Source organism: Corythoichthys intestinalis, chromosome 1, assembly GCF_030265065.1.
Source record: "Corythoichthys intestinalis isolate RoL2023-P3 chromosome 1, ASM3026506v1, whole genome shotgun sequence".
Lineage (NCBI taxonomy): Eukaryota > Metazoa > Chordata > Actinopteri > Syngnathiformes > Syngnathidae > Corythoichthys > Corythoichthys intestinalis.
Genome location: NC_080395.1, coordinates 16808744 through 16834465, shown reverse-complemented (window position 1 = coordinate 16834465; position 25722 = coordinate 16808744). Strand labels below are relative to the sequence as shown.

Here is a 25722-nt window from a genome sequence, read left to right as displayed (position 1 = left end):
ACCACTGTCGATGCGTGGCTAACGTGTCTTACATACAGGCTTTAACATAACATAGCAATGTGGAGTGATGAGGGTGTGAAATAAAAACTTTATCATGCTAACTATCAATTTTAGCTCAGTAGTCATTGCTGGATAAAACACCAAGTAGCAATGGTCCCTAATGTGCTCCAGTACAGCCTGTATCATACATTTATTTTGAACACTGCAAAAACTCAAAATTCTATCAGGACTTACAGTTTAGACTAACTTAAAACTTAACTAGAACTTAAAAATGGCTTGACACAAAGAGAAATTCAATTGAAACACGTGGGAAAAAATCCTAACTTTTAAGTGATGTGTGTTATCAAGCGTAACGGCATTTTTAGTTAATATATATATATATATATATATATTTTTTTTTTAAATAAGATCTTAAAGTTTTTTGAGTGAAAGCAGTGAATTAGTTTTTTTTTTTTTTTTTTTTAATTCTAGCTACATCTGAGATGCAATTGTTGGCTGTTTTCAACAATATACATCGAAAATATAGACATTGATTGACTGAAAATGGTTCAAGATTATATGAAATGTCTTGTTTTCTCATGTGTATTTATAATTGCTCTTCACCTAAAAATATATTTGTTTTATCCGATTACTCGATTAATCGATAGAATTTTCAGTCGATTACTCGATTACTAAAATATTCGATAGCTGCAGCCCTAAAATATATATAAATCTATAATTCTATAAAGTTAAATAAAAATTTTAACTTAAAAAAATAAAATGTAATGAATTGAAAAAAATATACATATACACTGTATATATAAATAAAGTGTGACCGATGTATATTTTGCTGTGGCAATTTTATTTCATTTTTAATTGTTTTTGTTTTATGGATCTCTTGTGACCTCATACAACTCTTTTGCTGCCATTGACAGCAAAAGACAACCCATCAGTTTTAACTGGGAGGAGCTGGAAGCACCCAGTCGAAATGGACTGGACGTCTATTGCTGTCAATAGTCGTTTTTGATATCCATTTCCCGTTTTTACTTACTACCACAACACATACTCTTAAACCTGGGATGGCAATGAATGAGATAAGATTATGATAACTTTTGAACAGACAGAACCAACTATTTTGATCTGTCTTTGCTGAATAAATCTTCAGATTTGTTGTTGTCTTGGCTTTCCTGAACCGTCTTTTTCACTTCCATCAACACCAACTATCTATGCGATTCTGTCTGCGGACCCTATCATTACCAGTCTAGCCACTGGAAGGCTACGGCCGCGTGGCAGAGGAAAGACTCGGGAGTGGTCCGGGTGGGGTGGGGGATCCCTCGACCACGGCACTTCCCACCAAAGCGACCCCTGACCCGCGGTGCCATTAATCACTAGGCTCCTGATGGCCGCGTCCCTGGGGGGAAATCAGTCCGGGGCAAAGGATGATGGGAGGTGAAGCCTGCAGCCAATTACAGATGGGCCGGGAGCAGCTGAGTGGACAGATCAGGGCTTTATGGAGAGATGAAATGAGCACTGGCTCGCCATGTGAGCCCTACGGGGCTCCTGTCCTCTTCAACGCCACGTCATCACCGACACTCCGCCGGGCGCTCCGCTAGTAAAACGGGCAGACGGCCGAATCGGAACAATTTCAACGGCGTGTGATGAAAGCGCACTTGTGATCAAAAGAGGTGTTTGGGAGCAGTCCAATTAGGCTTGTTAGAGTTAAACGGTGCAGATGTTGCACACCAAAGTCAAAAGCGGCTTGTTGACTCTGTAGACAGAGCTGTTGCAAGTGATTTTTGTTGTTGTTGTTTCTTTTTACGGAATTATTAACGGCGCACTTCCATATTGGGGTCACAATATGAAGTGCAAAACCTCATGTTGACAAATTAACGCTTGCTTAGGTTTCAAAAACAGCTCAGTATTGCTTAGAATTCCAAATTACTAAAGTAAACCTTCATTATATACAGTGGTTAGGCAGTAAAAATTAAAAGAGTAAAAAACAGTGTTGTTTTTGGTAGCCCTTTTCATTTTCGGCTACGTCCCCAACCTTTTTTGCACTACGGACAGGTGTGATTTGGGTCTTTTTTTCACGGACCGGTGTTCTGTCAAATTTTGCACCCTTATGAAATGTTGCCCCCAAAGCTTTTGTGTCGGTGAAAAAGCCGTCTTTTTTTATTCAGTTGGACTCTCAATGTTATCCAACGGTGCCAAAAAAACTATTTACATCATAAACATACATGTGTAACACGAAAACGGGTGTAACAAAATGCTTAACGACACGGCGAACTCGTTACGTGAGAGAGCTGCGTGCAGTTGTTTTATGCAGCTAACATGGCAAACATAAGTTAATATTCCTTTCTTTAAAGAAAGTTTGTAGTATTTACTTTAGAACTTTAGTGTTGTTTTTGGTAGCCATTTTAATTTTGGGTTAAGTCTTAGTCTTTTAGACCAGGGGTCTCCAACCTTTCTTGCACCACGGACCGGTGTGATTTGGGTCTGTCTTTCACGGACCGGTATTCTGTCAAATTTTGCACCCTTATGGAATTTTGCTCCCAACGCTTTTGTGGCGGTAAAAAAGCCTTCTTTTATATTCAGTTGGACTCTCAATGTTATCCAACGGTGCTAAAAAACTAATTAAATCATAAACATACATGTGCAACACAAAAATGGTGTAAATTAATGCTGAACGACACGGCGAAGTCGTTAAGTGAGAGAGCTGCGTGCAGTTGTTGTGTGCAGCTAACATGGCAAACGTAAGTTAATATTCCTTTCTTTAAAGAAAGTTTGTAGTGTTTACTTTGAAATTGCTGCATTTGCGGCCATTTTTACGTTAAGCGCATGGAAAATTTGTCAGAACACCGACAATGGGCGGCAGAAAAATAGAGCAAATATAAACTAACATTTGTTTTTAGCCCCGTTATGTTAAGTGCAAGGGAAAAATAACTCACCCGGTGAATCAGTGGGAGGCCTGAGCTTGTGTCGTTGAGACGAGATGGTCCCATCAAAGTGTGATGGGAGAGAGAGAAGCCCGCTTCACAAAGTTGTTGGAAATTGTAGCACGGTTTTCAATGCTCTCCTAGCGATGTCAAGCTATTCCGGAATGACTTTAACCCAGAACCTCGATAGAGTTGTTGTCTCAAATGTATGTTTAAGGTCGCCGTCATTTGTGATCTCTACAAATTGATCCTGTTGTTGCACAGACATCCACGAATCACTCGGTTAATTCACAAACGGGTCACGAATCCACTCCTTTGCGGTTTGTGGGTCTTTAGTGATTGGGAAGTAGCGTAGATTTTGTTTTCTTCGAGATTGTAGGCTCATCTTCTGGCTCGTCAGGTGCCCTTTTCCCCGTAAAAAAATCTGTCCAAAGATGTCTGTTTTTCAGTCATTTTAGTGTGGGGGCTAATTATTTCCGGGAACAAATGTGATGCGCCCACCCTACGTCAGACATTAATATCGAGGACAAGTGCACATATATATACAAAACAAGATGTACTGCTAGCAGTCCAATCAATGGATTTCTATGACGACATTCCATCCTGTAGTATTATAACTAGAGTAGACAGGGATACTGGTGTGTTAAGGGGCACAGGCCGAAGTTAATTTGGCCATTATGCAGTCGTTAATAAATTATTATTTCTTTTGCGGCCCGGTACCAAATGCGCCACGGACTGGAACTGGTCCGCGGCCCAGCGCTTGGGGACCCCTATTTTAGACAAAATACTTATTAGTCTTAGTCATATGTTAGTCTTTTCATTTCAGTGTGACCTGTTTTTGTTTCATGTTCTTATTGCATGTGTTGTATGCCTGCATCATAGCTAGGCTGTGCTCCCGGCTTGCTTGTTTTGAAACACATGGTAAGATTTGTTTTCTTATTTTGGCATGACAGAATATGCAATGTTGCTGTTGCCTGTAAAGGTCTGTGCGTTAGCATAGCATTGATGTTAGCATGAGCATTAACTTTAGCCTGGCGATCATAGTCTTAAACTCTCGCTCAACTTCTTTTTACATACAGTTCGTTGCGTCCAGGTGGATATAATTACCGTATTGGCCCGAATATTAGACGGTGTTTTTTGCTTTGAAATAAGGCTGAAAAAGAGGGGGTCGTCTTATATTCGTTGTCTAGACATTATACCCATTCACGACGCTAGATGACGCCAGATATAATTGAAGCGATGTTCTGTCATGACAGATCTCAGCTACTCTCCCCATTCACGACGGTAGATGGCGCCAGATATCATTGAAGCGATGTTCTGATCTCAGCTACTCTTAAGTTTAACCAGTTTGCATTATTTTATTGCAATGTTTTTCCTTATTCGGATTTGTTGCAAGACTACAGTTACAGTTAGACTTCCCTTTGATGGTTAATGCAGTTATTGCAAGTAAATTGATTTATCACAATAGATTGGTTTATTTACATTTCAAAAACCAGACGCCATTCATTTACGAATGTGATTGCACTTTACTTTACATTTTTAAATGTTCAGATATCAAGATTTGAATGAGGCAAAATAACATGCTTTTTCTCTCAAATATATTGTTATAATCATTTGTTTTGGATGTACTATAATTATTTTCTGTATAAAAATTAATTTGGCGTTCAAAAAGTTTTTTCAAACTTGAGTCTTGAAAAAGAGGGGGTCGTCTTATAATCAGGGCCGTCTTATATTCAGGCCAATATGAATATTGAAAATAACGTACTGTTCTTTTGCTGAGTGTATTTTATCATCACAAGTTGGCATTGTCCTTGTACACGTTACTACAGTTGTGGTCAAAAGTTTACATACACTTGTGAAGAACATAATGTCATGGCTCTCTTGAGTTTCCAGTTATTTCTACAACTCTGATTTTTCTCTGATAGAGTGATTGGAACAGATACTTCTTTGTCACAAAAAATATTCAAGAAGTTTGGTTCTTTTATGACTTTATTATGGGTTAACAGAAAAAGTGATCAAATCTGCTGGGTCAAAAATATACATACATGGATCTGAAAAAGTGAATCATTGACTTGAACAAGTCAGGAAAGTCACTTGGAGCCATTTCAAAGCAGCTGCAGGTCCCAAGAGCAACAGTGCAAACAATTGTTTGTAAGTATAAAGTGCATGGCATTGTTTTGTCACTGCCACGATCAGGAAGAAAACGCAAGCTATCACCTGCTGCTGAGAGAAAATTAGTCAGGAGGGTGAAGATTCAACCGAGAATCACCAAAAAGCAGATCTGCCAAGAATTAGAAGCTGCTGGAACACAGGTGTCAGTGTCCACAGTCAAGCGTGTTTTGCGTCTCCATGGACTGAGAGGCTGCCGTGCAAGAAGGAAGCCTTTGCTCCAAAAGCGGCACCTGAAGGCTCGACTGAAGTTTGCTGCTGATCACATGGACAAAGATAAGACCTTCTGGAGGAAAGTTCTGTGGTCAGACGAAACAAAAATCGAGCTTTTTGGCCACAATGCCCAGCAATATGTTTGGAGGAGAAAAGGTGAGGCCTTTAACCCCAAGTACACCATGCCTACCGTCAAGCACGTTGGTGGTAGTATTATGCTGTGGGGCTTTTTTGCTGCCAATGGAACTGGTGCTTTACAGAGAGTAAATGGGATAATGAAGATGGAGGATTACCTTCAAATTCTTCAAGATAACGTAACGTCATCAGCCCGAAGATTGGGTCTTGGGCGCAGTTGGGTGTTCCAATAGGACAATGACCCCAAACACACATCAAAAGTGGTAATGGAATGACTAAATCAGGCTTGAATTAAGGTTTTTGAATGGCCTCTCCAAAGTCTTGACTTAAACCCCATTGAGAACTTGTGGACAATGCTGATGAAACAAGTCCATGTCAGAAAGCCATCAAATTTAACTGAACTGCACCAATTTTGTCAAGAGGAGTGGTCAAAGATTCAACCAGAAGCTTGCCAGAAGCTTGTGGATGGCTACCAAAAGCACCTAATTGAAGTGAAAATGGCCAAGGGACATGTTACCAAATACAGTGCCTTGCAAAAGTATTCAGCCCCCTTGAACCTTGCAACCTTTCGCCACATTTCAGGCTTCAAACATAAAGATATAAAATTTTAATTTTTTGTCAAGAATCAACAACAAGTAGGACACAATCATGAAGTGGAACAAAATTTATTGGATAATATAAACTTTTTTAACAAATAAAAAACTGAAAAGTGGGGCGTGCAATATTATTCGGCCCCCTTGCGTTAATACTTTGTAGCGCCACCTTTTGCTCCAATTACAGCTGCAAGTCGCTTGGGGTATAATTCTATCAGTTTTGCACATCGAGAGACTGACATTCTTGCCCATTCTTCCTTGCAAAACAGCTGGAGCTCAGTGAGGTTGGATGGAGAGTGTTTGTGAACAACAGTCTTCAGCTCTTTCCACAGATTCTCGATTGGATTCAGGTCTGGACTTTGACTTGGCCATTCTAACACCTGGATACGTTTATTTTTGAACCATTCCATTGTAGATTTGGCTTTATGTTTTGGATCATTGTCCTGTTGGAAGATAAATCTCCGTCCCAGTCTCAGGTCCTGTGCAGATACCAACAGGTTTTCTTCCAGAATGTTCCTGTATTTGGCTGCATCCATCTTCCCGTCAATTTTAACCATCTTCCCTGTCCCTGCAGAAGAAAAGTAGGCCCAAACCATGATGCTGCCACCACCATGTTTGACAGTGGGGATGGTGTGTTCAGGGTGATGAGCTGTGTTGCTTTTACGCCAAACATATCGTTTTGCATTGTGGCCAAAAAGTTCAATTTTGGTTTCATCTGACCAGAGCACCTTCTTCCACATGTTTGGTGTGTCTCCCAGGTGGCTTGTGGCAAACTTTAAACGAGACTTTTTATGGATATCTTTGAGAAATGGCTTTCTTCTTGCCACTCTTCCATAAAGGCCAGATTTGTGCAGTGTACGACTGATTGTTGTCCTTTAGACAGACTCTCCCACCTCAGCTGTAGATCTCTGCAGTTCATCCAGCGTGATCATGGGCCTCTTGGGTGCATCTCTGATCAGTTTTCTCCTTGTTTGAGAAGAAAGTTTGGAAGGACGGCCGGGTCTTGGTAGATTTGCAGTGGTCTGATGCTCCTTCTATTTCAATATGATGGCTTGCACAGTGCTCCTTGAGATGTTTAAAGCTTGGGAAATCTTTTTGTATCCAAATCCGGCTTTAAACTTCTCCACAACAGTATCTCGGACCTGCCTGGTGTGTTCCTTGGTTTTCATAATGCTCTCTGCACTTTAAACAGAACCCTGAGACTATCACAGAGCAGGTGCATTTATACGGAGACTTGATTACACACAGGTGGATTCTATTTATCATCATCGGTCATTTAGGACAACATTGGATCATTCAGAGATCCTCACTGAACTTCTGGAGTGAGTTTGCTGCACTGAAAGTAAAGGGGCCGAATAATATTGCACGCCCCACTTTTCAGTTTTTTATATGTTTAAAAAGTTTAAATTATCCAATAAATGTTGTTCCACTTCACGATTGTGTCCCACTTGTTGTTGAGTCTTGACAAAAAAATTAAATTTCATATCTTTATGTTTGAAGCCTGAAATGTGGCGAAAGGTTGCAAGATTCAAGGGGGCCGAATACTTTTGCAAGGCACTGTATAAGCGCTGCTGTATGTATATTTTTGACCCAGCAGATTTGATCACTTTTTTCTGTTCACCCATAATAAAGTCATAAAAGAACCAAACTTCATGAATATTTTTTGTGACAAAGAAATATCTGTTCCAATCACTCTATCAGAGAAAATCAGAGTTGTAGAAATAACTGGAAACTCAAAAGAGCCATGACATTATGTTCTTCACAAGTGTATGTAAACTTTTGACCACAACTGTATATGTGCTCATCTAACAAAGTTCATTGGAAATTGTTGGAAACCTTTATTTAGTTATTTTTGGACTAAATCTAGACAAATTCATAAAACTAGATGAAGACAAACGCATTTTGAAAAAATTACTAAAATATGAGTTAATATTAATGAGTACCGTGTTAGCCCGAAAATAAGACAGCCCTGATTATACGAAGACCCTCTCTTTTTCAAGACTCAAGTTTGAAAAAAATACTTTTAATTTTTATACAGAAAATAATTACAGTACATCCGAAACAAACAATTATAACAATATATCTGAGAGAAAAAGCATGTTATTCTGGCTCACTCAAATCTTAATATATGAACATTTTAGTATATAAACTAGGGCTGTCAAACGATTAAAATTTTTAATCGAGTTAATTACAGCTTAAAAATTAATTAATCGTAATTAATCGCAATTAATCGCAATTCAAACCATCTATAAAATATACCATATTTTTCTGTAAATTATTGTTGGAATGGAAAGATAAGACAAGATGGATATATACATTCAACATACGGTACATAAGGACTGTATTTCTTTATTATAACAATAAATCAACAAGATGGCATTAACATTATTAACATTCTGTTAAAGTGATCCATGGATAGAAAGACTTGTAGTTCTTAAAAGATGGATATTAGTACAAGTTATAGAAATGTTGTATTAAAACGCCTCTTAATGTTTTCTTTTTAATAAAATTTGTAAAATTTTCAATCTAAAAAAAAACTAGTAGCCTAATTTGTGTGAGTACACAAATTGACAGATAGCAAACATAAGTTCCAAAAAGAAATCAGACGGTGTAGCAAAGTTGCAATAAATCAATAAGATGGCATTAACATTATTAACATTCTGTTAAAGTGATCCATGGATAGAAAGACTTGTAGTTCTTAAAAGATGGATATTAGTACAAGTTATAGAAATGTTGTATTAAAACGCCTCTTAATGTTTTCTTTTTAATGAAATTTGTAAAATTTTCAATCAAAAAATAAACTAGTAGCCTAATTTGTGTGAGTACACAAATTGACAGATAGCGAACATAAGTTCCAAAAAGAAATCAGACGGTGTGGCAAAGTTGCATGGGCTTTACTGAAGTCATCTCTTTTTGACAGGAGCACGTTTCTTGTATTTTTGTAAAACTGAAAATAACAAGGGAATGTATAACTTGCATAAATCACAAAATAACATAAAATGTACACACACGTGTCCATTTGAGCTGTAGCACCAGCCAATTAGCTCACAAGCATCTAGCATTGTAACTTCATTTCACCATATATGTGAACAAATTCAAATACACATCTTCAATAACTATCTAATGCTCATGAATATAAACAAAGGAGGAATATAACTCACAAGCGATGCATGTATTAGACACAAACAGTGTGATGGGGCTATGAGAACTGCCACTGAATACTGGATGCGGACGTTAGCTGGTCTGAATAGCACTGTCTTTTCGTGTGAGTTCGCGTCTACATATAATCACGTCAGAAAAGCGCGCCGAAACCCAAATAATCAGCTGCACTGAATCGCCAGCAGAGGGCGACATTACGCCACATAACATATGCAAGTCACACCCAAGCGCCAGCAGAGGGCGGAAAAACTCCCTAAAACACAATTAACAAGTTGGCCTTTCACTGTACTGACATTTAAATCTGTCTGAGCGGGCCTAATGCGTTAATTGCGTCAAATATTTTAACGTGATTAATTAAAAAAATTAATTAACGCCCGTTAACGCGATAATTTTGACAGCCCTAATATAAACTAAAGTGCAATCACATTCATAAATGAATGGCTTCTGGTTTTTGAAATGTAAATAAACCAATTTATTGTGATGAAACAACAAAATTGCAATAACTGCATTAACCGTCAAAGTGAAGTCTAACTGTAACTGTAGTCTTGAAACAAATCTGAATAAGGAAAAACATCGCAATAAAATATGCAAACTGGTTAAACTTGAGAGTAGCTGAGATCTGTCATGACAGAACATCGGTTCATTGATATCTGGCGCCATCTAGCGTCGTGAATGGGTATAACGTCTAGACCGCGAATTTAAGACGACCCCCTCTCTTTCAGTCTTATTTCAGTGCAAAAAACACCGTCCTATATTCAGGCCAATACGGTATTTTCGTCCAAAAGATTAAGACAAAATATAAAAATAGCACTGCTTAGAAGTACATTTTTTCTAAAAAACTTACTCAAGTAAATGTAACTGGGTAAATGCAACATGCTACTACCCCGCTCTAGTGCTAGTAAATGCTAGCCATGAATTTGGCTAACGACTTGCTTGCCTATAAAACAGTGACATGCGTTTCACGGTACGACAGCGCTACACCATTACCCTGTTTTAAAATCACATCTGTCATTGTGCACACGAAGTGTGGCACTCGCCATTTGTGGCCTCACTCGCAGCTGGCCGGCCAGAGAAGGGGGGCCGAATCGCTCTTGTGTCATTTGTTGTGAGCTCATTGTTGCGGCGTGAAAACATGGCTTCCTGCTGACCTGCACTTTAATTCACTCATCAATAACCCCTGGCTGATCTCTGACCCCGCTGGTGGTACTAATTGTTTGATGCGGAGTTGATGCCGCATCAAATAAGTGACAAGCAAGCACGGCCAACGCTTTTGATTCATGTTCTGGAAACGTGGCTAAAAGACAATATAAGCGCTTTTTTTCCCCCCAGGCCCGACGGGGATGCGTTGTACTGCGTTTGTATTCTGTACGGTCTGAGTTTTTTGTTACTACAGAGGGAGATTTACACAACTGCTTCACTCATTGGCCGCCATTGTCGTTGATAGATGTTCAATCACGTGGCTCTTTTTATTTTTCTGCTGTTATTTGAAACTTCCTGTTGATATGAGGCATTTCGCTGTTCACGTCCTGTACAAATTAGATCACTTCCTGTTGATTTTTAGGCATTCCGTTGTCACTTCCTGTTGATTTTGGGGCATTTCAGGGTCACTTCTTCTCATGATGTCACTGTCAAGTAATGCGTTACCAGTTAACTCATTCACTCCCAGCCATTTTCACCGGAGCAACCGGCCATTTTACTGGATTTTGACTGATTTTGCAAGGCCCACAGAAAATTCTGTTCTATTGCTATATAAACATGGAACCCACCAAAAGAAAGATTAGACTATCTTCTTTCAGCAGGAAAAAAAGTAAGTTAATATCTTTTTCCATTCTTTACATATAAGCATTAGAAAATAGCTTAGTTTGAGCAATTTTCCAATTTCTGATGAAAAATCAGAGAAACTGAGCTTTTTGTAAAAGATTATTCACATTTCAAACATAACTTGGACTTTAACACAACTATTTTTTGCTTTTGTGACATCCCAAACATCTGAAAAATGTTTTCCTTCTACACAAAAACATAAACAAGACAAATAGAGCTATTGACCATTTAAACCATTTATTTACACATAACTTAACTATTGAACTGAGAGATGACGCTGTTCTGCCCGCGGCTGTCGGCAGATGGGGTAAATTTTTCCATCATCACCGCCTGTCTCATCAAGATAGATTTTTTAAAATCTTTTGTAGTGACCACTACCTCATAACAGAATTCACCCAGGGAACTTGTGTGGGGCATGTGCCTTGTGTTTACATCGTTCTCCACATTTTTCTCACGCTTCTTGCTTCTTTCAACTTCCGTTTCCTGACTATTTCTCTTCATTCAGTTCCTTTCATGGTCCGATATGAGTTCTTACCAAATGCGCTACTGCCCTCCTGTGGCCAGTTTTATTGCTTTAAAATGGATTTTGAGCATTGTGCTTTGGAGCGAACTTGCATCAGAACCTAGAGATGCCTCTTGTGAAAAAAAAAACGTAAAAGACTTATAACAGAGTACCCGCAGGTTATTAAAAGTATTAAAATGGCATTGAATAAGTTTTCCATTATTAAAGGTATTAAAAGTATTAAATTAGCTGTCGTAAGTCTGGAATTTTTTCAAGGTGGTTTTCATTTTCAAGACCATCTTAGTGCAACCTAAATTATATCCGTGACAAAGTTTTTTTGTTTTTTGTTTTTTTTGTTTTTTTTAATCCATAACGAAGATGAAGCGTAGAATTTTTACGATGCACTGCACCTCGTGCGTCCGCGCGGTTACCATCAACATCACAACAGCAGGCAATCGCACAGTACCAGGCCCGGAGTGGCTAATCGGGAGAACCGGGACAGTTCCCGGTGGGCCGGCCTGACGTTAGGGCCGGTCGTAATACACATTTTTAACGAAGCTTTCAGTTAGACTATTTACTAACGGCATCACTCATCCCCGCTTTGCGCGAAAAATTGTGGCCCTTCTAGCATTCCGTAGTTTGAAATTCCGATACCCGGCAACAGGCTCCCTCTCATTCATGCCACCAGCTCTGCCTCTGGGAAAGAGTATCATGATATCATCCTGTTGACTTGATTCTGGAAAAACTTAATTTTGGGTTTTAATGGCCGAAATGGGGCACGTTGAGGCAGCATGACGAGCGTGAACCCGTCTGGCTGTTGGCGCAACCCATTATCGTTGTTTTTGAGCACATTTGGATAAAAGTACAGCGATAAACCGTAAATGAACATGCAGAATGAATTATTTTTCATGAGAGCACCACTAAAACTTCCACCATGGAGGCTCCAGGCACTATTTTTGGGCACAAAGACGGAGGATTGGGGTGAAATCCACGTTGTGAGGCAAAACATAAGTTGGGCATTTTAACCCAAAACATTGCACTCTGAGGTGGACTGATGAGCGTGAACTACCCTGAAATACACAGGTGTCTGAACTGTATAAGTGCATGGGGAGACAGCCGTTTTGGTGAGTTCAATTATTCTTTCAATCAATCTTTCACATTTAATTGCGGTAATTTTATGTCATGAATAATTTGAAAACACTCATAAGTAATGATATATTACATTAATTTTTTATTTGTTTAAACTATATACAGTACGCCCCCAAAATTTTGAATATCAAGTAAAAGTTGTTTTATTTTGGTAGATTAAACTAACAAAATTGAGTATGTCAATTTGCATGTACCACAAACCAAAAAAAATCAATATGATGAAAAGCTTCAGTTTTGTACACACTTGCCACATGTGTAGAGCTGAAACGAGTACTCGAGCAACTCGAGTTTAAAAACTGATCCGAGTAATTTTATTCACCTCGAGTAATCGTTTATTTTGACAGCTCTAAGCATCACGTTTTGCTCGGACTACTTTTAATGCGGGGCAACGCGCTGTCACGTGCGGAGAGGAAGAAGGGGAAAAAAAACTTACTGCAGCCGACAGCCGCCACAAACGACGCCGACGTTGCTAAATACTAGCCCGCACGATGCTACGTTGGTACAGGTAGCGTCTCATAGAGATCACATGTATGTTGAACTAGATGCTAAATGACAGACTCGGCCGCGTCTGGGCAGCGTTAGTAAAAAGCCGCCATCTTAAAGCAGTACAGCGCTAAACGCTAATAAAAAGCGCTAAACGCTAATAAATAAGATTAACCTTACTGTCGTTAACTAGCTCACGTAACGTTAGCCCTGTGGAGAGCTAGGTTTCTATTAATTATGACCACTGTCTATGCGTGGCTAATGTGTCTTACATACAGGCTTTAACATAACATAGCATTGTGGAGTGATGAGGGTGTAAAATAAAAACTTAATCATGCTAACTATCAATTTTAGCTCAGTAGTCATTGCTGGATAAAACACCAATTAGCACTGGTCCCTAATGTGCTCCAATACAACCTGTATCATACATTTATTTTGAACACTGCAAAAACACAAAATCCTATCAGGACTTACAGTTTAGACTAGCTTAAAACTTAACTAGAACTTAAAAATGGCTTGACACAAAGAGAAATTCAATTGAAACACGTGGGAAAAAATCCTAACTTTTAAGTGATGTGTGTTATCAAGCGTAACAGCATTTTTTAGGTAAGATATATATATATATATATATATATATATATATATATTTTTTTTTTTTTTTTTTAAATAAGATCTAAAAGTTTTTTGAGTGAGAGCAGTGAATTGGTCTTTTTTTTAAAAATTCTAGTTACATCTGAGATGCAATTGTTGGCTGTTTTCAACAATATACATCGAAAATAAAGACATTGATTGACTGAAAATGGTTCAAGATTAGATGAAATGTCTTGTTTTCTCATGTATATTTATAATTGCTCTTCACCTAAAAATATATTTGTTTTATCCGATTACTCGATTAATCGATAGAATTTTCAGTCGATTACTCGATTACTAAAATATTCGATAGCTGCAGCCCTACACATGTGTAATTCAAAACACCTGCAAAAGGTTCCTCATTCTTTAAAAAGTCAGTCTAATATAAGGTAAAATTATAGCTAGTACCCCAAAAATAAAATGGTAACTTCACACAGACCATGCGCTTGAGCCCTTGATCTCAGAATTGTCAGTAGACATGCTCTTCCTCTGTGCCTCACTTTTTACAAGTTATTTGGGGAAAATTCATATTTGATTCATCTTTACAAGTGTAAAGGAAAACTCTTCTCTTGTTTCGAATGAGGCTTAAATTTGATGAACTCCTGTGCTAATAGGTGTATTTAGAAATTGAAATGTATAATTTATGCATTTTAAAAAATTCAAAAGTTTACTATTGACAGCATGCGATTAGTTGCGATTTTAAAAAATTAATCGCTTGACCGCACGATTATTATTACAATATTTTAATAAGGTAGGTCATGACATAAAGAGGGCCGGGCTGTGGCACAAAACTTTTTGTTTTAATTGTATCTTCAATAAATGTGCATTCTTTTGTCAAACACACTTAGTAATTGAGGTTAAATTTGATGTTCAGTGCTTTATTTTTTTAATATGATTAAATATGATCTAAATAATGGGTGCGAGAAAAGTATTAATTTTCAGTTGAAATGGCATTAAAAAAGGTCTTAAAAGTCTTGAATTTAGATTTATCAATCCTGGGGGGACCCTGTATAAATACATTTTTGGGACACTGAGACAATAAAAAATATAACGTATTTATACGTTTTTGTGAGCAAATAAGTTAATAACTTTTGGTGTAAAAATTCCATGATACAGTGAGGACAGCTGCGGCTTAAAGTCCAGTGCGGCTTATTTATGGACAAATGTTGTTTTTGTGTCAAATTTGGTGGATGGCGGCTTATAGTCAGGTAGGCCTTATAGTACGAAAATTACGGTATTATAAATGGTAGCTTTTGCATTAAATGCAAAGCTGCCATCAACAAGAGCAGGGCTGGGTTTCTCTTTAAGCGCCATGGAAGCAGGCCCATGTTTACATGCTTGTTCACATGCATTTCATGTGAAGTGATGGCAGTAAAGCATTTTCTGGCATTGTTGTTTCCTCATTTTCAACCTCAACAATGGGGTGCACGCAGCTAGGTCATAGCGGATACAAGCTGAAGAGAATGGGAATGTTGTACAGGCGCGTATCTGTTTGGGCAGAATCCTGAACGAGAGCCATTGATGCTGCTCGGCTCGCTAAAGATGCAGATAAATGTTGCGGCTGGGAAACGGGTCTAATCTGAAAAGCCAGTTAACGTGAGGCAAAACAACAGTGCCAGATTCCTTCACCAACAGACATTGATACAAGTACATATTTAACGACCACCGAGTCTATGGGTGGGGGAATGCTTTCACCAACAACATGGCTGAAATCAGAGCAAGGGAAGAAGTATTTTGGTCGCCATATTTAGAAGCTTTTCTGACACCTCTAGGTAAAAACTGGACACAATTTGTGGAGTAATATTCACATTGTTTTCCATTTGAAAAGAGTCAATAAGGCTTCACATTAAACAGTGGGACTCATTTCAATTCTCTGTAATTTTTCCACTATTAAGCCGCACATCAGGAAAACTACCTTATCATTTATAAACCGCTCTGAATTCAAATGTATTACGCATTGTATTACGCTGGGGTGAAATGGCTAGAACTTCTTGCCGGAACTCCCTTGGCTCCAACGCCCCCTTGACCTTCGTGAGTTTAAGCGGCTCAGAAAATGAATGAATTAATTAATAGGTTTCATACATGCATTAGGCTGCTGCATTACACTGGAACAAAGCATAAATGAGAAACTGATTTCCATTCAAAATACTACTTTTTCACTCTAAAACGCCATCTAATTTTTATATTTCCTCAAATTTAAAAGCAAAAGCTCAATTTTAGCTATTCAAGAACATTAGGCTATACTTTAAAATTGAAGATAATATACTGTAAACACTGGCTTTTTTTTTTTTTTATAATAAAGATATACTTAAAGATATACGTAAAATTAGGGCTGTCAAACGATTAAAATTTGTAATCGAGTTAATCACAGCTTAAAAATTAATTAATCGTAATTAATCGCATTTCAAACCATCTATAAAATATGCCATATTTTTCTGTAAATTATTGTTGGAATGGAAAGATAAGACATAAGACGGATATATACATTCAACATACTGTACATAAGTACTGTATTTGTTTATTATAACAATAAATCAACAAGATGGCATTAACATTCTGTTAAAGCGATCCATGGATAGAAAGACTTGTAGTTCTTAAAAGATAAATGTTAGTACAAGTTACAGAAATATTATATTAAAACCCCTCTTAATGTTTTCGTTTTAATAAAATTTGTAAAATTTTCAATCAAAAAATAAACTACCGGTAGTAGCTCGCCATTGTTGATGTCAATAATTACACAAAGCTCATGGTGCTGAAACCCATAAAATCAGTCGCACCCAAGCGCCAGCAGAGGGCGACAAAACACCAAAAAACACAAGTAACAAGTGGACATGACACTTTGCAGTCATTTTAATCTGTTTGAGCGCGGCATGTGCGTTGATTGTGGCAAATATTTTAACGTGATTGATTTAAAAAAATTAATTACCGCCCGTTAACGCGATAATTTTGACAGCCCTACGTAAAATACTTTTTTTTTTTTTAAGTGCAACTGACTTATATTATGCACAGTGAAATGAAATATATTTTGAAGACAAAGCAAACATTGACTTTTTTTAATCATAAGGAATTAAATAGATGAACAAAAATAAGTGCACATTAACATAGAAAGGTGTTCTGAATCCGCCAAATAAAATAAAATACCATATTGGCCCAAATATAAGACAGTGTTTTTTGCATTGAAATAAGACTGAAAAAGTGGGAGTCGTCTTTTATTCGGGGTCTAGACATTATACCAATTCACGACGCTAGATGGCGCCAGATATAATTGAGGCGAATGCGGAACTTGAGTAATGTTCTGTCATGACACATCTCAGCTACTCTCAAGTTTAACCAGTTTGCATTATTTTATTGCAATGGTTTTCCTTATTCAGATTTGTTTCAAGACTACAGTTACAGTTACACCTTACTTTGATGGTTAATGCAGTTAATGCAATTTTGTTGTTTTATCACAATAGATTGGTTTATTTACATTTCAAAAACCAGAAGCCATTCATTTACGAATGTGATTGCACTTTAGTTTACATATTTAAATGTTCAGATATTAAGATTTGAATGAGGCAAAAAACCATGCTTTTTCTCTCAAATATATTGTTATAATCATTTGTTTCAGATGTACTGTAATTATTTTCTGTATAAAAATTAATTTGGTATTCAAAAAGTCTTTTTTCAAACTTGAGTCTTGAAAAAGAGGAGGTCGTCTTATAATCAGGGCCGTCAGGGCTTTAATTTACTGTTTTAATAATATTCTTAAATATGTTGAATGTTTCCATTTTTGTGCCTCTTTGAACAAAAGAAAAATGCCATTGCTTCGAGTGGGCGGACATATTTTTTTCCGGGCTGAGGAACTTTGGTGGGGTCAAAGTGCATCATTCGCTGTCCCCTTGTAAATCTGTACTGCCCCATAGGGCCTGTCGTGAATGCTATATCGTTTCCATGCGGAATTTCGACATTGTTCGAATGGAGACAGGCCCATATAAATGCAAATTTGAAATTTTTCGTATTCTCGGAGAATCACCATGTAAACGGGGGTGTCATACTCATTTTGGTTCGAGGACCACATTCGTGGCAAGTAGATCTCTCAATTTTTGTCCCACTTAAAACGGATCGGACATCTACTGATGAAGTCCTTCCAATTCACAGCAGAAGGATGAAAATGATTTTCTGTTCATTTGCTTTGTTGAGTATCCTCGAATGATTTCCTGATAATTGTATCGCCATATCGTCAGATCATCGTTATCGTGAGCCTTGTATCGCAAATTGTACCGTCGGGTACCTCGAGGTTCCCACCTTTAGTAGACACGTGTCTGAAAGTTACTTGCTGCTCTTAGGCACGTTCATTTGCCCACGCACTGTTGCCCTTGGCACACGTGGCCTAGACATGTTGCTAAAATGAATCAGGGCTAATCTGGGAGGCCTGATCGCCGCTATTTTCCAAAGTCATTAATGAGTCCAATTCCAGGTTAAGGGGCTGAAGGATTGACAGGAATTAAGCAGGCCAAGGCAAATCTGCGTATGAGTGTGTGTGTCTCGGTTGTGTGGATTTACTGCCACAATCCTCTAAATGAGCTTCATTATACTGGACTATGCTGCAGGTCCCACCCACTGCTGTCTGTGGATTAGCGGCTCGCCACATTCCCGCCGCAGCACTCCCTTCCCAATGAAACATGTTGCACTTTTAAATTAGACGTGGATTGGACGTCTATCGTCGTCAATGGCAGGGAACGAGTTCATAATATAATTGTTGTATTTGTAGTAAGCCAGGGCATTTTTAAGATCGATAGAGTGAAACTAAATATTTTAGAGTGATTTACGGTGATCAGTTGTGACATATTTAATCAATTAAACATGAGACAATTGCAAATTTAACATACTTTGCATTAAAAGGATTATTCAGGATTTTAAAAGTTGATGTTAAGTACTTTTCTAGTCCATGCATGCTCCCCCAATAATGGTTCGGGTCAACCAGTCTGAGTAAACACGCGCCTGTGCACACTGAAGTGCAGCGCTGTCTCCTTGCTACCAGTGTTGTCTTTGGCATGCCTTTTAATTTTCGTCTTAGTCTTTAAAAAAAAAAAAAAAACTTACTAGTCATACTACTTTGTTAGCAGACATTGGCACAAATTGCTTTGATCCGAGTCACAAGTAAGTCCCGAGTCTTTCTTGTTGTGGGCAAGTCGAGTCGAGTCACGATATTTCCAGTTAAGTTGAATTGAGTCACAAAGTCGAGACGAGTTGAGTCACTTCACGAAGTCGAGTCACAATAATATGTCCAGTCGGGTTAAGTCATGAGGTCGAGTCGAGTCAAATGGAGTCGATTCACGAGGTGGAGTCATGTCACGATGTGGACTCGTGTCACGAGGTGGACTCGTGTCACGAGGTCGAGTTAAAGTGGAGTCTTGTCACGTGGTCGAGTCAAAGTGGAGTCGAGTCACGTGGTCGAGTCGAGTCAAGTGGAGTCGTGTCACGATGTTGAGTTAAAGTGGAGTCGAGTCATGTGGTCGAGTCAAGTGGAGTCGAGTCTCGTGGTCAAGTGGAGTCGAGTCACGTGGTCAAGTGGAGTCGAGTCAAGGGGGGTCGAGTCACAAGGTCGAGTCGAGTGGGGTCGAGTCACGAGGTCGAGTCGAGTCGAGTGGGGTCGAGTCACGAGGTCGAGTCGAGTGGGGTCGAGTCACGAGGTCGAGTCGAGTGGGGTCGAGTCACGAGGTCGAGTCGAGTGGGGTCGAGTCAAGAGGTCGAGTCACGAGGTCGAGTCACGAGTGGGGTCGAGTCACGAGGTCGAGTCAAGTGGGGTCGAGTCACGAGTGGGGTCGAGTCACGACGTCGAGTCGAGTCGAGTGGGGTCGAGTCATGAGTTCGGGTTGAGTCGTCCTTCTGACTCAAGTTCAATTGTCTGTAGTTTAGTCTAGAGCTGAAACGAATACTCGAGTAACTCGAGTTTAAAAACTGATCCGAGTAATTTTATTCACCTCGAGTAATCGTTTATTTTGACAGCTCTAAGCATCACGTTTTGCTCGGACTACTTTTAATGCGGGACAACGCGCTGATGTCACGTGCGTAGAGGAAGAAGCAAAAAAAAAACTTACTGCAGCCGACAACCGCTACAAACGACGCCGACGTTGCTAAATACTAGCTCATGCTACGTTAGTTGCAGGTAGCGTCCAATGAGTCTCATAGAGATCACATGTATGTTGAACTAGATGCACAGTGACAGACTAGGCCGTGTCTGGGCAGCGTTATCAATCAGCCGCCATCTTAAAGCAGTAGAGCGCTAAGCGCTAATAAAGAGCGCTAAACGCTAATATATAAGATTAACGTTACTGTCACTACTAGCTCACCTTACGTTAGCACTGCGGAGGGCTAGGTTTCAATTAATTAAGACCGCTTTCGATGCGTGGCTAACGTGTCTTACATACAGGCTTTACCACAACATAGCGTTGTGGAGTGATGAGGGTGTCAAGTAAAAACTCAATAATGCTAACTATCAATTTTAGCTCAGTAGTCATTGCTGGATAAAACACCAAGTAGCACTAGTCCCTAATGTGCTCCAATACAGCCTGTATCATACATTTATTTTGAACAGTGCAAAAACTCAAAATCCTATCAGGACTTACAGTTTAGACTAACTTAAAACTTAACTAGAACTTAAAAATGGCTTGACGCAAATAGAAATGTAATTGAAAAACGTGGAGAAAAATCCTAACTTTTAAGTGATGTGTGTTATCAAGCCTAAAGGCATTTTTAGGTGTGTTCATATATATATATATATATATATATATATATATATATATGTATGTATACTTTTTAAAAATAAGATCTAAAGGTTTTTTGAGTGAAAGCAGTGAATTAGTCATTTTTTAAAATTCTAGTTACATCTGAGATGCAATTGTTGGCTGTTTTCAACAATATACATCAAAAATAAAGGCATTGATTGACTAAAAATGATAAAATGTCTTGTTTTCTCATGTATATCTATAATTGCTCTTCACCTAAAAATATATTTGTTTTATCCGATTACTCGATTAATCGATAGAATTTTCAGTTGATTACTCGATTACTAAAATATTCGATAGCTGCAGCCCTAGTTTAGTCATTTCAAAATGTCTCCGTCTCTAAAATTCAAACGTTTTATTACAAAGTAAAGGTTTTGTCGCGTTTACAGAAACAAGTCTAACTTCTTAATGATAATACACATTAAGCAGGAAAACAGTAGATTAATTTCAATTAATAATATCCCCCTGGACGCCAAGAAGCTGCCCGAGAGTGTAAGACAACGCTCGCCACGCTAAATGCTAACACAAACGCTACGCGAACGCTAAGAGTTACATTTTGTGTGTTATGATCACTTAGCACAGACCTTTAAAGGCTAAAATTGCATATTTTCTCTTGCCAAGTTAAGGAAATAAATCTTTCCTTGTGTTTCAAAACAAGCAAGCCTGTAGAGTGGGTGGGAGGCAGAGCCGCATCCTATCACATGAGTTACAACACTGCTAAGATGCAGGCTAACTACACATACATTAAAAAAATTGTAGGGGTGCACGATATCCATTTTTGTGGTCTTGATCCATGAAACAACTTTCTTAACCTGGGAGACAGGTTAGGACAGCAAGCCTATCAATAACTAAAAGGCCTCTCAATAACTTACTAACTTATAACACTGTAAACATTATACAGTAAGGTTTATCACTCATTCCGCATAACAAAAATATGGTAGAGCAAAAAGAATTAATGGCTTGCCTTAGAATAATCAATATAAACGGCAGTGAGGGAACCCATATTCGATAAAGTATGAGGTTTATTCTCTGCATAGTATAAAATCCTACCAAGCATGCTGACAGGACTAACATTACACGACAACTATTATATGTATGTATAGCAAAGCACACTAGTTTGAGCTACTAGCCTTAAGCATTGGCTGGCTTCTATAACACAACAACTTATGAAGTTCTGTACATATGACCCTTCACTACCGAAGTACACATATATTGCACATCCATATGTTATAGTAAACATAAATACATAGACATATATTTCCGAGGCGGAAACGTAAGTAACAGAAAGCATTCACAATTGTCAATGCTAACGCTAGACACAGCACTGTGTAAAGTGAATGAGTTTGTGGGCCAAATTATAGATGCAGTGAATTATTCTGACCGGCAGGTGGCAGCAATGCCCCACAAATGGTGAACTGATTTCTCAGCCAGCAAGCACAGTTCATACTGTATTATCGGTCCTATTAATTATGTTATTGGATTTATTGGGATGACGTCATAATTCCTATTATCGGACAGATAATTATCGGACCAGTAATTACCGTGCACCAGTAAAAAAATGTCACACATTTTGAATATGATGGATATGACAGCGCATTTTCGTCTCGTTCTCGTCAGACAAAAACTGGCCGTATCAAGCAGTAAAGTGACAATAGTCCCTTTAAGACAGACAATAAACTTCGTATTCCTTGATTCACAAAAACCTGTGAGCTTAATGTGAATATTCAAAAGTTCATGTGCGGCATGGAAAATGAATGAATGAATGAATGTTCATTTTCCACTACACTAGTCTTCTACTTTCAGGTGATTGTCAGTGCTTCTCTACAAAAGTTGGCACACAATTAGAGCAGTTTATTTTTGTTCGTTTGTTGCAAGTATTTCTTATATCATATCAAACACAGAATTGAATTGTCACATTTGTCAATTTTTCGATCAAACCTGAAATACAACATGGAAACTTAACATTCTAGCACTGAATTACATTTTAATATTTCATCGTCTGGCTTTACGTGACCCAGACGTTCGGTCAGGAGCATTAGCGAAGATGCAAAACAATTAGCATGATGTTATAATACACGGATTGACAACACCTAAGCTCGCTTCTCACCACACGCTCCTTCGCAAGCTTGAGTGCAGATAAGCTGTTGACAAGATTAATGCATCTGTATCAAAAGTCTCGAGCTGCTCGGCTTTGTATTGTCGGCGAATCCCCTTTTCCAGGTCAAGCCAGATTGCCTTAACTGGGCTAATGTGTGTTTTTCAAGCCAAATTTAAGAGGCGTGCGGGACACATGCCGGCCCAAGCGGTGTCACGGATTACAGCGCTAATGCATGTGTAAACAAGGCAATCATCGACTTTATATCATGTATCTTTTTTCTGTTCCCGCCAGGCACGCCTGTCAACCGTATTCCCATCATGGCCAAACAAGTGCTGGATCTGTATATGCTCTACAAGCTGGTGACGGAGAAGGGAGGCCTAGTGGAGGTTATCAACAAGAAGATTTGGAGGGAGATCACCAAGGGGCTCAACTTGCCCACCTCTATCACAAGCGCCGCGTTCACCCTGCGCACACAGTAAGATAAAAATGTCCCACGTGTATAAATCACTAACATGATTGAAAGCACTGTTGTTTTTGGAAGCATTTTTCAATTTTGATAATGTTTTGGGGTGTATTTGTTAGACACATGAGGGGCGCTAAAGAGTTAAGATTTTATGCTGCGAGTAGAGATGTCCGATGCCGATCGATCGGGTCCGATCATGTCATTTTCAAAGTATCGGAATCGGCAAAAAAATATCGGCCAAGCCTTTTTTTTAATATATATTTATTTTTTAATTAAATCGTTTTCTAATTGTATTTAACGTTACAGACATAATATGTTACACTCATCCAGAGTCTTTAGTTTAGGCTTAAGGTAGGGTTATCAAATTTATCCCGATAACAGCGGTAAATAATTTTTTAAACATGGATCACGTTAAAATATTTAACCAATTAATGCATGCGCTGCACGACCCACTCACGCATTGTCGCTTTCACTCTGTAATGGCGCCATTTTACCTTTATAGAGAGATAAAAGGCAGCGTAAAATGAGTAGAGTGAATTTTGGCAGCCTTTGGAGCCTTTTTTAATTGGCTAAAGCCTTACAATCCCTCTCCCTACGATTAGAAATATTATGGGAAGCAATGTGGGGAAGCAAGGTCGCAATTGATCTTTTTTTCCAACGCAGAGAAGATATATCAATTGGTAGCACTACGCACAGTCATGGTTCCACTTCCCATCATGCATTGGGGCATGGCTACAGCATCATTTACTGAAAGCTCAACAAATACACTAGATGGCAATATTTAGTCACAATATACAAAGTCACAAGTCTTCTATCCGTGGATCCCTCTCACAGAAAGAATGTAAATAATGTAAATGCCATCTTGAGGATTTATTGTCATAATAAACAAATACAGTACTTATGTACTGTATGTTGAATGTATACATTCGTCCAAGTTTTATTCATTTTTTTCTTAATGCATTGCCAAAATGTATATGATCGGGAAAAATTATCGGGAATGATTGGAATTGAATCGGGAGCAAAAAAAGCAATCGGATCAGGAAATATCGGGATCGGCAGATACTCAAACTAAAACGATCGGGATCGGATTGGGAGCAAAAAAACATGATCGGAACAACCCTAGCTGCGAGTCTAATTAAAGTCAAAACGAAATCATTCCGGGGATTCGTCATTAAATATTAATTTCTCATCATTTGGGCCCTCTTCTAGCCGCTTAATTGCTGTGCTGCTTGCATCAAATGCTCTCACAGGCCATATACAGTGACCCATATGCCCCAAGGCGCCCAGTTTAGCCGCTAGCATGTGTTTGCGTGAATCCTCGCCTATGTGTTTATACACATGCCATTCGTCTCCTCGCCGAGCCTCTTTCCCATCTCGACTCCAATCCCTGGCGTCCATTACATCACATTGATTGATCGCTATTGGTTTATCGATGTCATCAGATGGGTTCAGAGCAGGGATGTGCCGTTCACATATTTTTGTACGTGAGTCCGTGTTAGCTCATTGCTGAATCCGAGTCCCGATTTGATGCCTCGGAAATATATTGAAAAGGACAAAAAGCAAATTCCCCAACCGCCCCCCCCCCCACAATTTGAACAAACTTAACCCAATAATACAGCCATATACGTAAAATTGTTGTTACTACCAGCAGTGTTTTCAACAACAAACAAATTTTGTTTAAACATTTTGTACCTTACATTAAAAATCAAGTTAGTCATCCAATGTGGTAAATTGAGCAATCTTGTTTACAGTGATCCCTCGTTTTTTGCTGTTTAAGACAGTTAAAGAGATGCATATGACATGTTTTTTCACTTCTTTGTGTAATAGAAAAAAAACTGTTATGTATAATACTGCTGCAACGATTAATCGATTAACTTGATTAGCGTATTGGCCCGAATATCAGACTGCCTTGATTATAAGACGACCCCCTCTTTTTCAAGACTCAAGTTTGAAAAAAAGACTTTTTGAACACCAAATTAATTTTTATAGAGAAAATAATTACAGTACATCCGAAACAAATGATTATACCAATATATTTGGGAGAAAAATCATGTTATTTTGCCTCATTCAAATCATAATATCTGAACATTTAAATATATAAACTAAAGTGCAATCACATTCGTAAATGAATGGCATCTGGTTTTTGAAATGTAAATAACCCAATCTATTGTGATAAAACAACAAAATTGCAATAACTGCATTAACCATCAAAGTGAAGTCTAACTGTAACTGTAGTCTTGAAACAAATCTGAATAACGAAAAACATTGCAATAAAATGCAAACTGGTTAAACTAAAAAGAGTAGCTGAAATCTGTCATGACAGAACATCGCTTCAATGATATCTGGCGCCATCTAGCGTCGTGAATAGGGAGAGTAGCTGAGATCTTTCGTGACAGAACATCGCTTCAATGATATCTGGCACCATCTAGCGTCGTGAATGGGTACAATGTCTAAACCGCGAATATAAGACGACCCCCTCTTTTTCAGTTTTATTTCAAAGCAAAAAACACCGTCTTATATTCGGGCCAATACGGTAATTCGATTAAAAAAAAGATTCAAATTAAATTTTGCTGCTTCAAGTATTCGTTTAATTAAAGTGGCGTTGCAATGGTTTGTTTTGAA

At 38.4% G+C, this 25722-nt stretch overlaps 1 protein-coding gene across 1 annotated transcript in view; it reads left to right on the top strand.

The window, feature by feature from the left end:
• LOC130917008 (AT-rich interactive domain-containing protein 3B-like) overlaps nt 1-25722 on the top strand; it is a 249901-nt gene that overhangs the window by 199431 nt on the left and 24748 nt on the right. The window contains exon 5 of the mRNA XM_057838044.1: nt 22929-23112. Coding sequence (XP_057694027.1) covers nt 22929-23112 — 184 coding nt within the window. The remainder of the gene's footprint in view (nt 1-22928; nt 23113-25722) is intronic.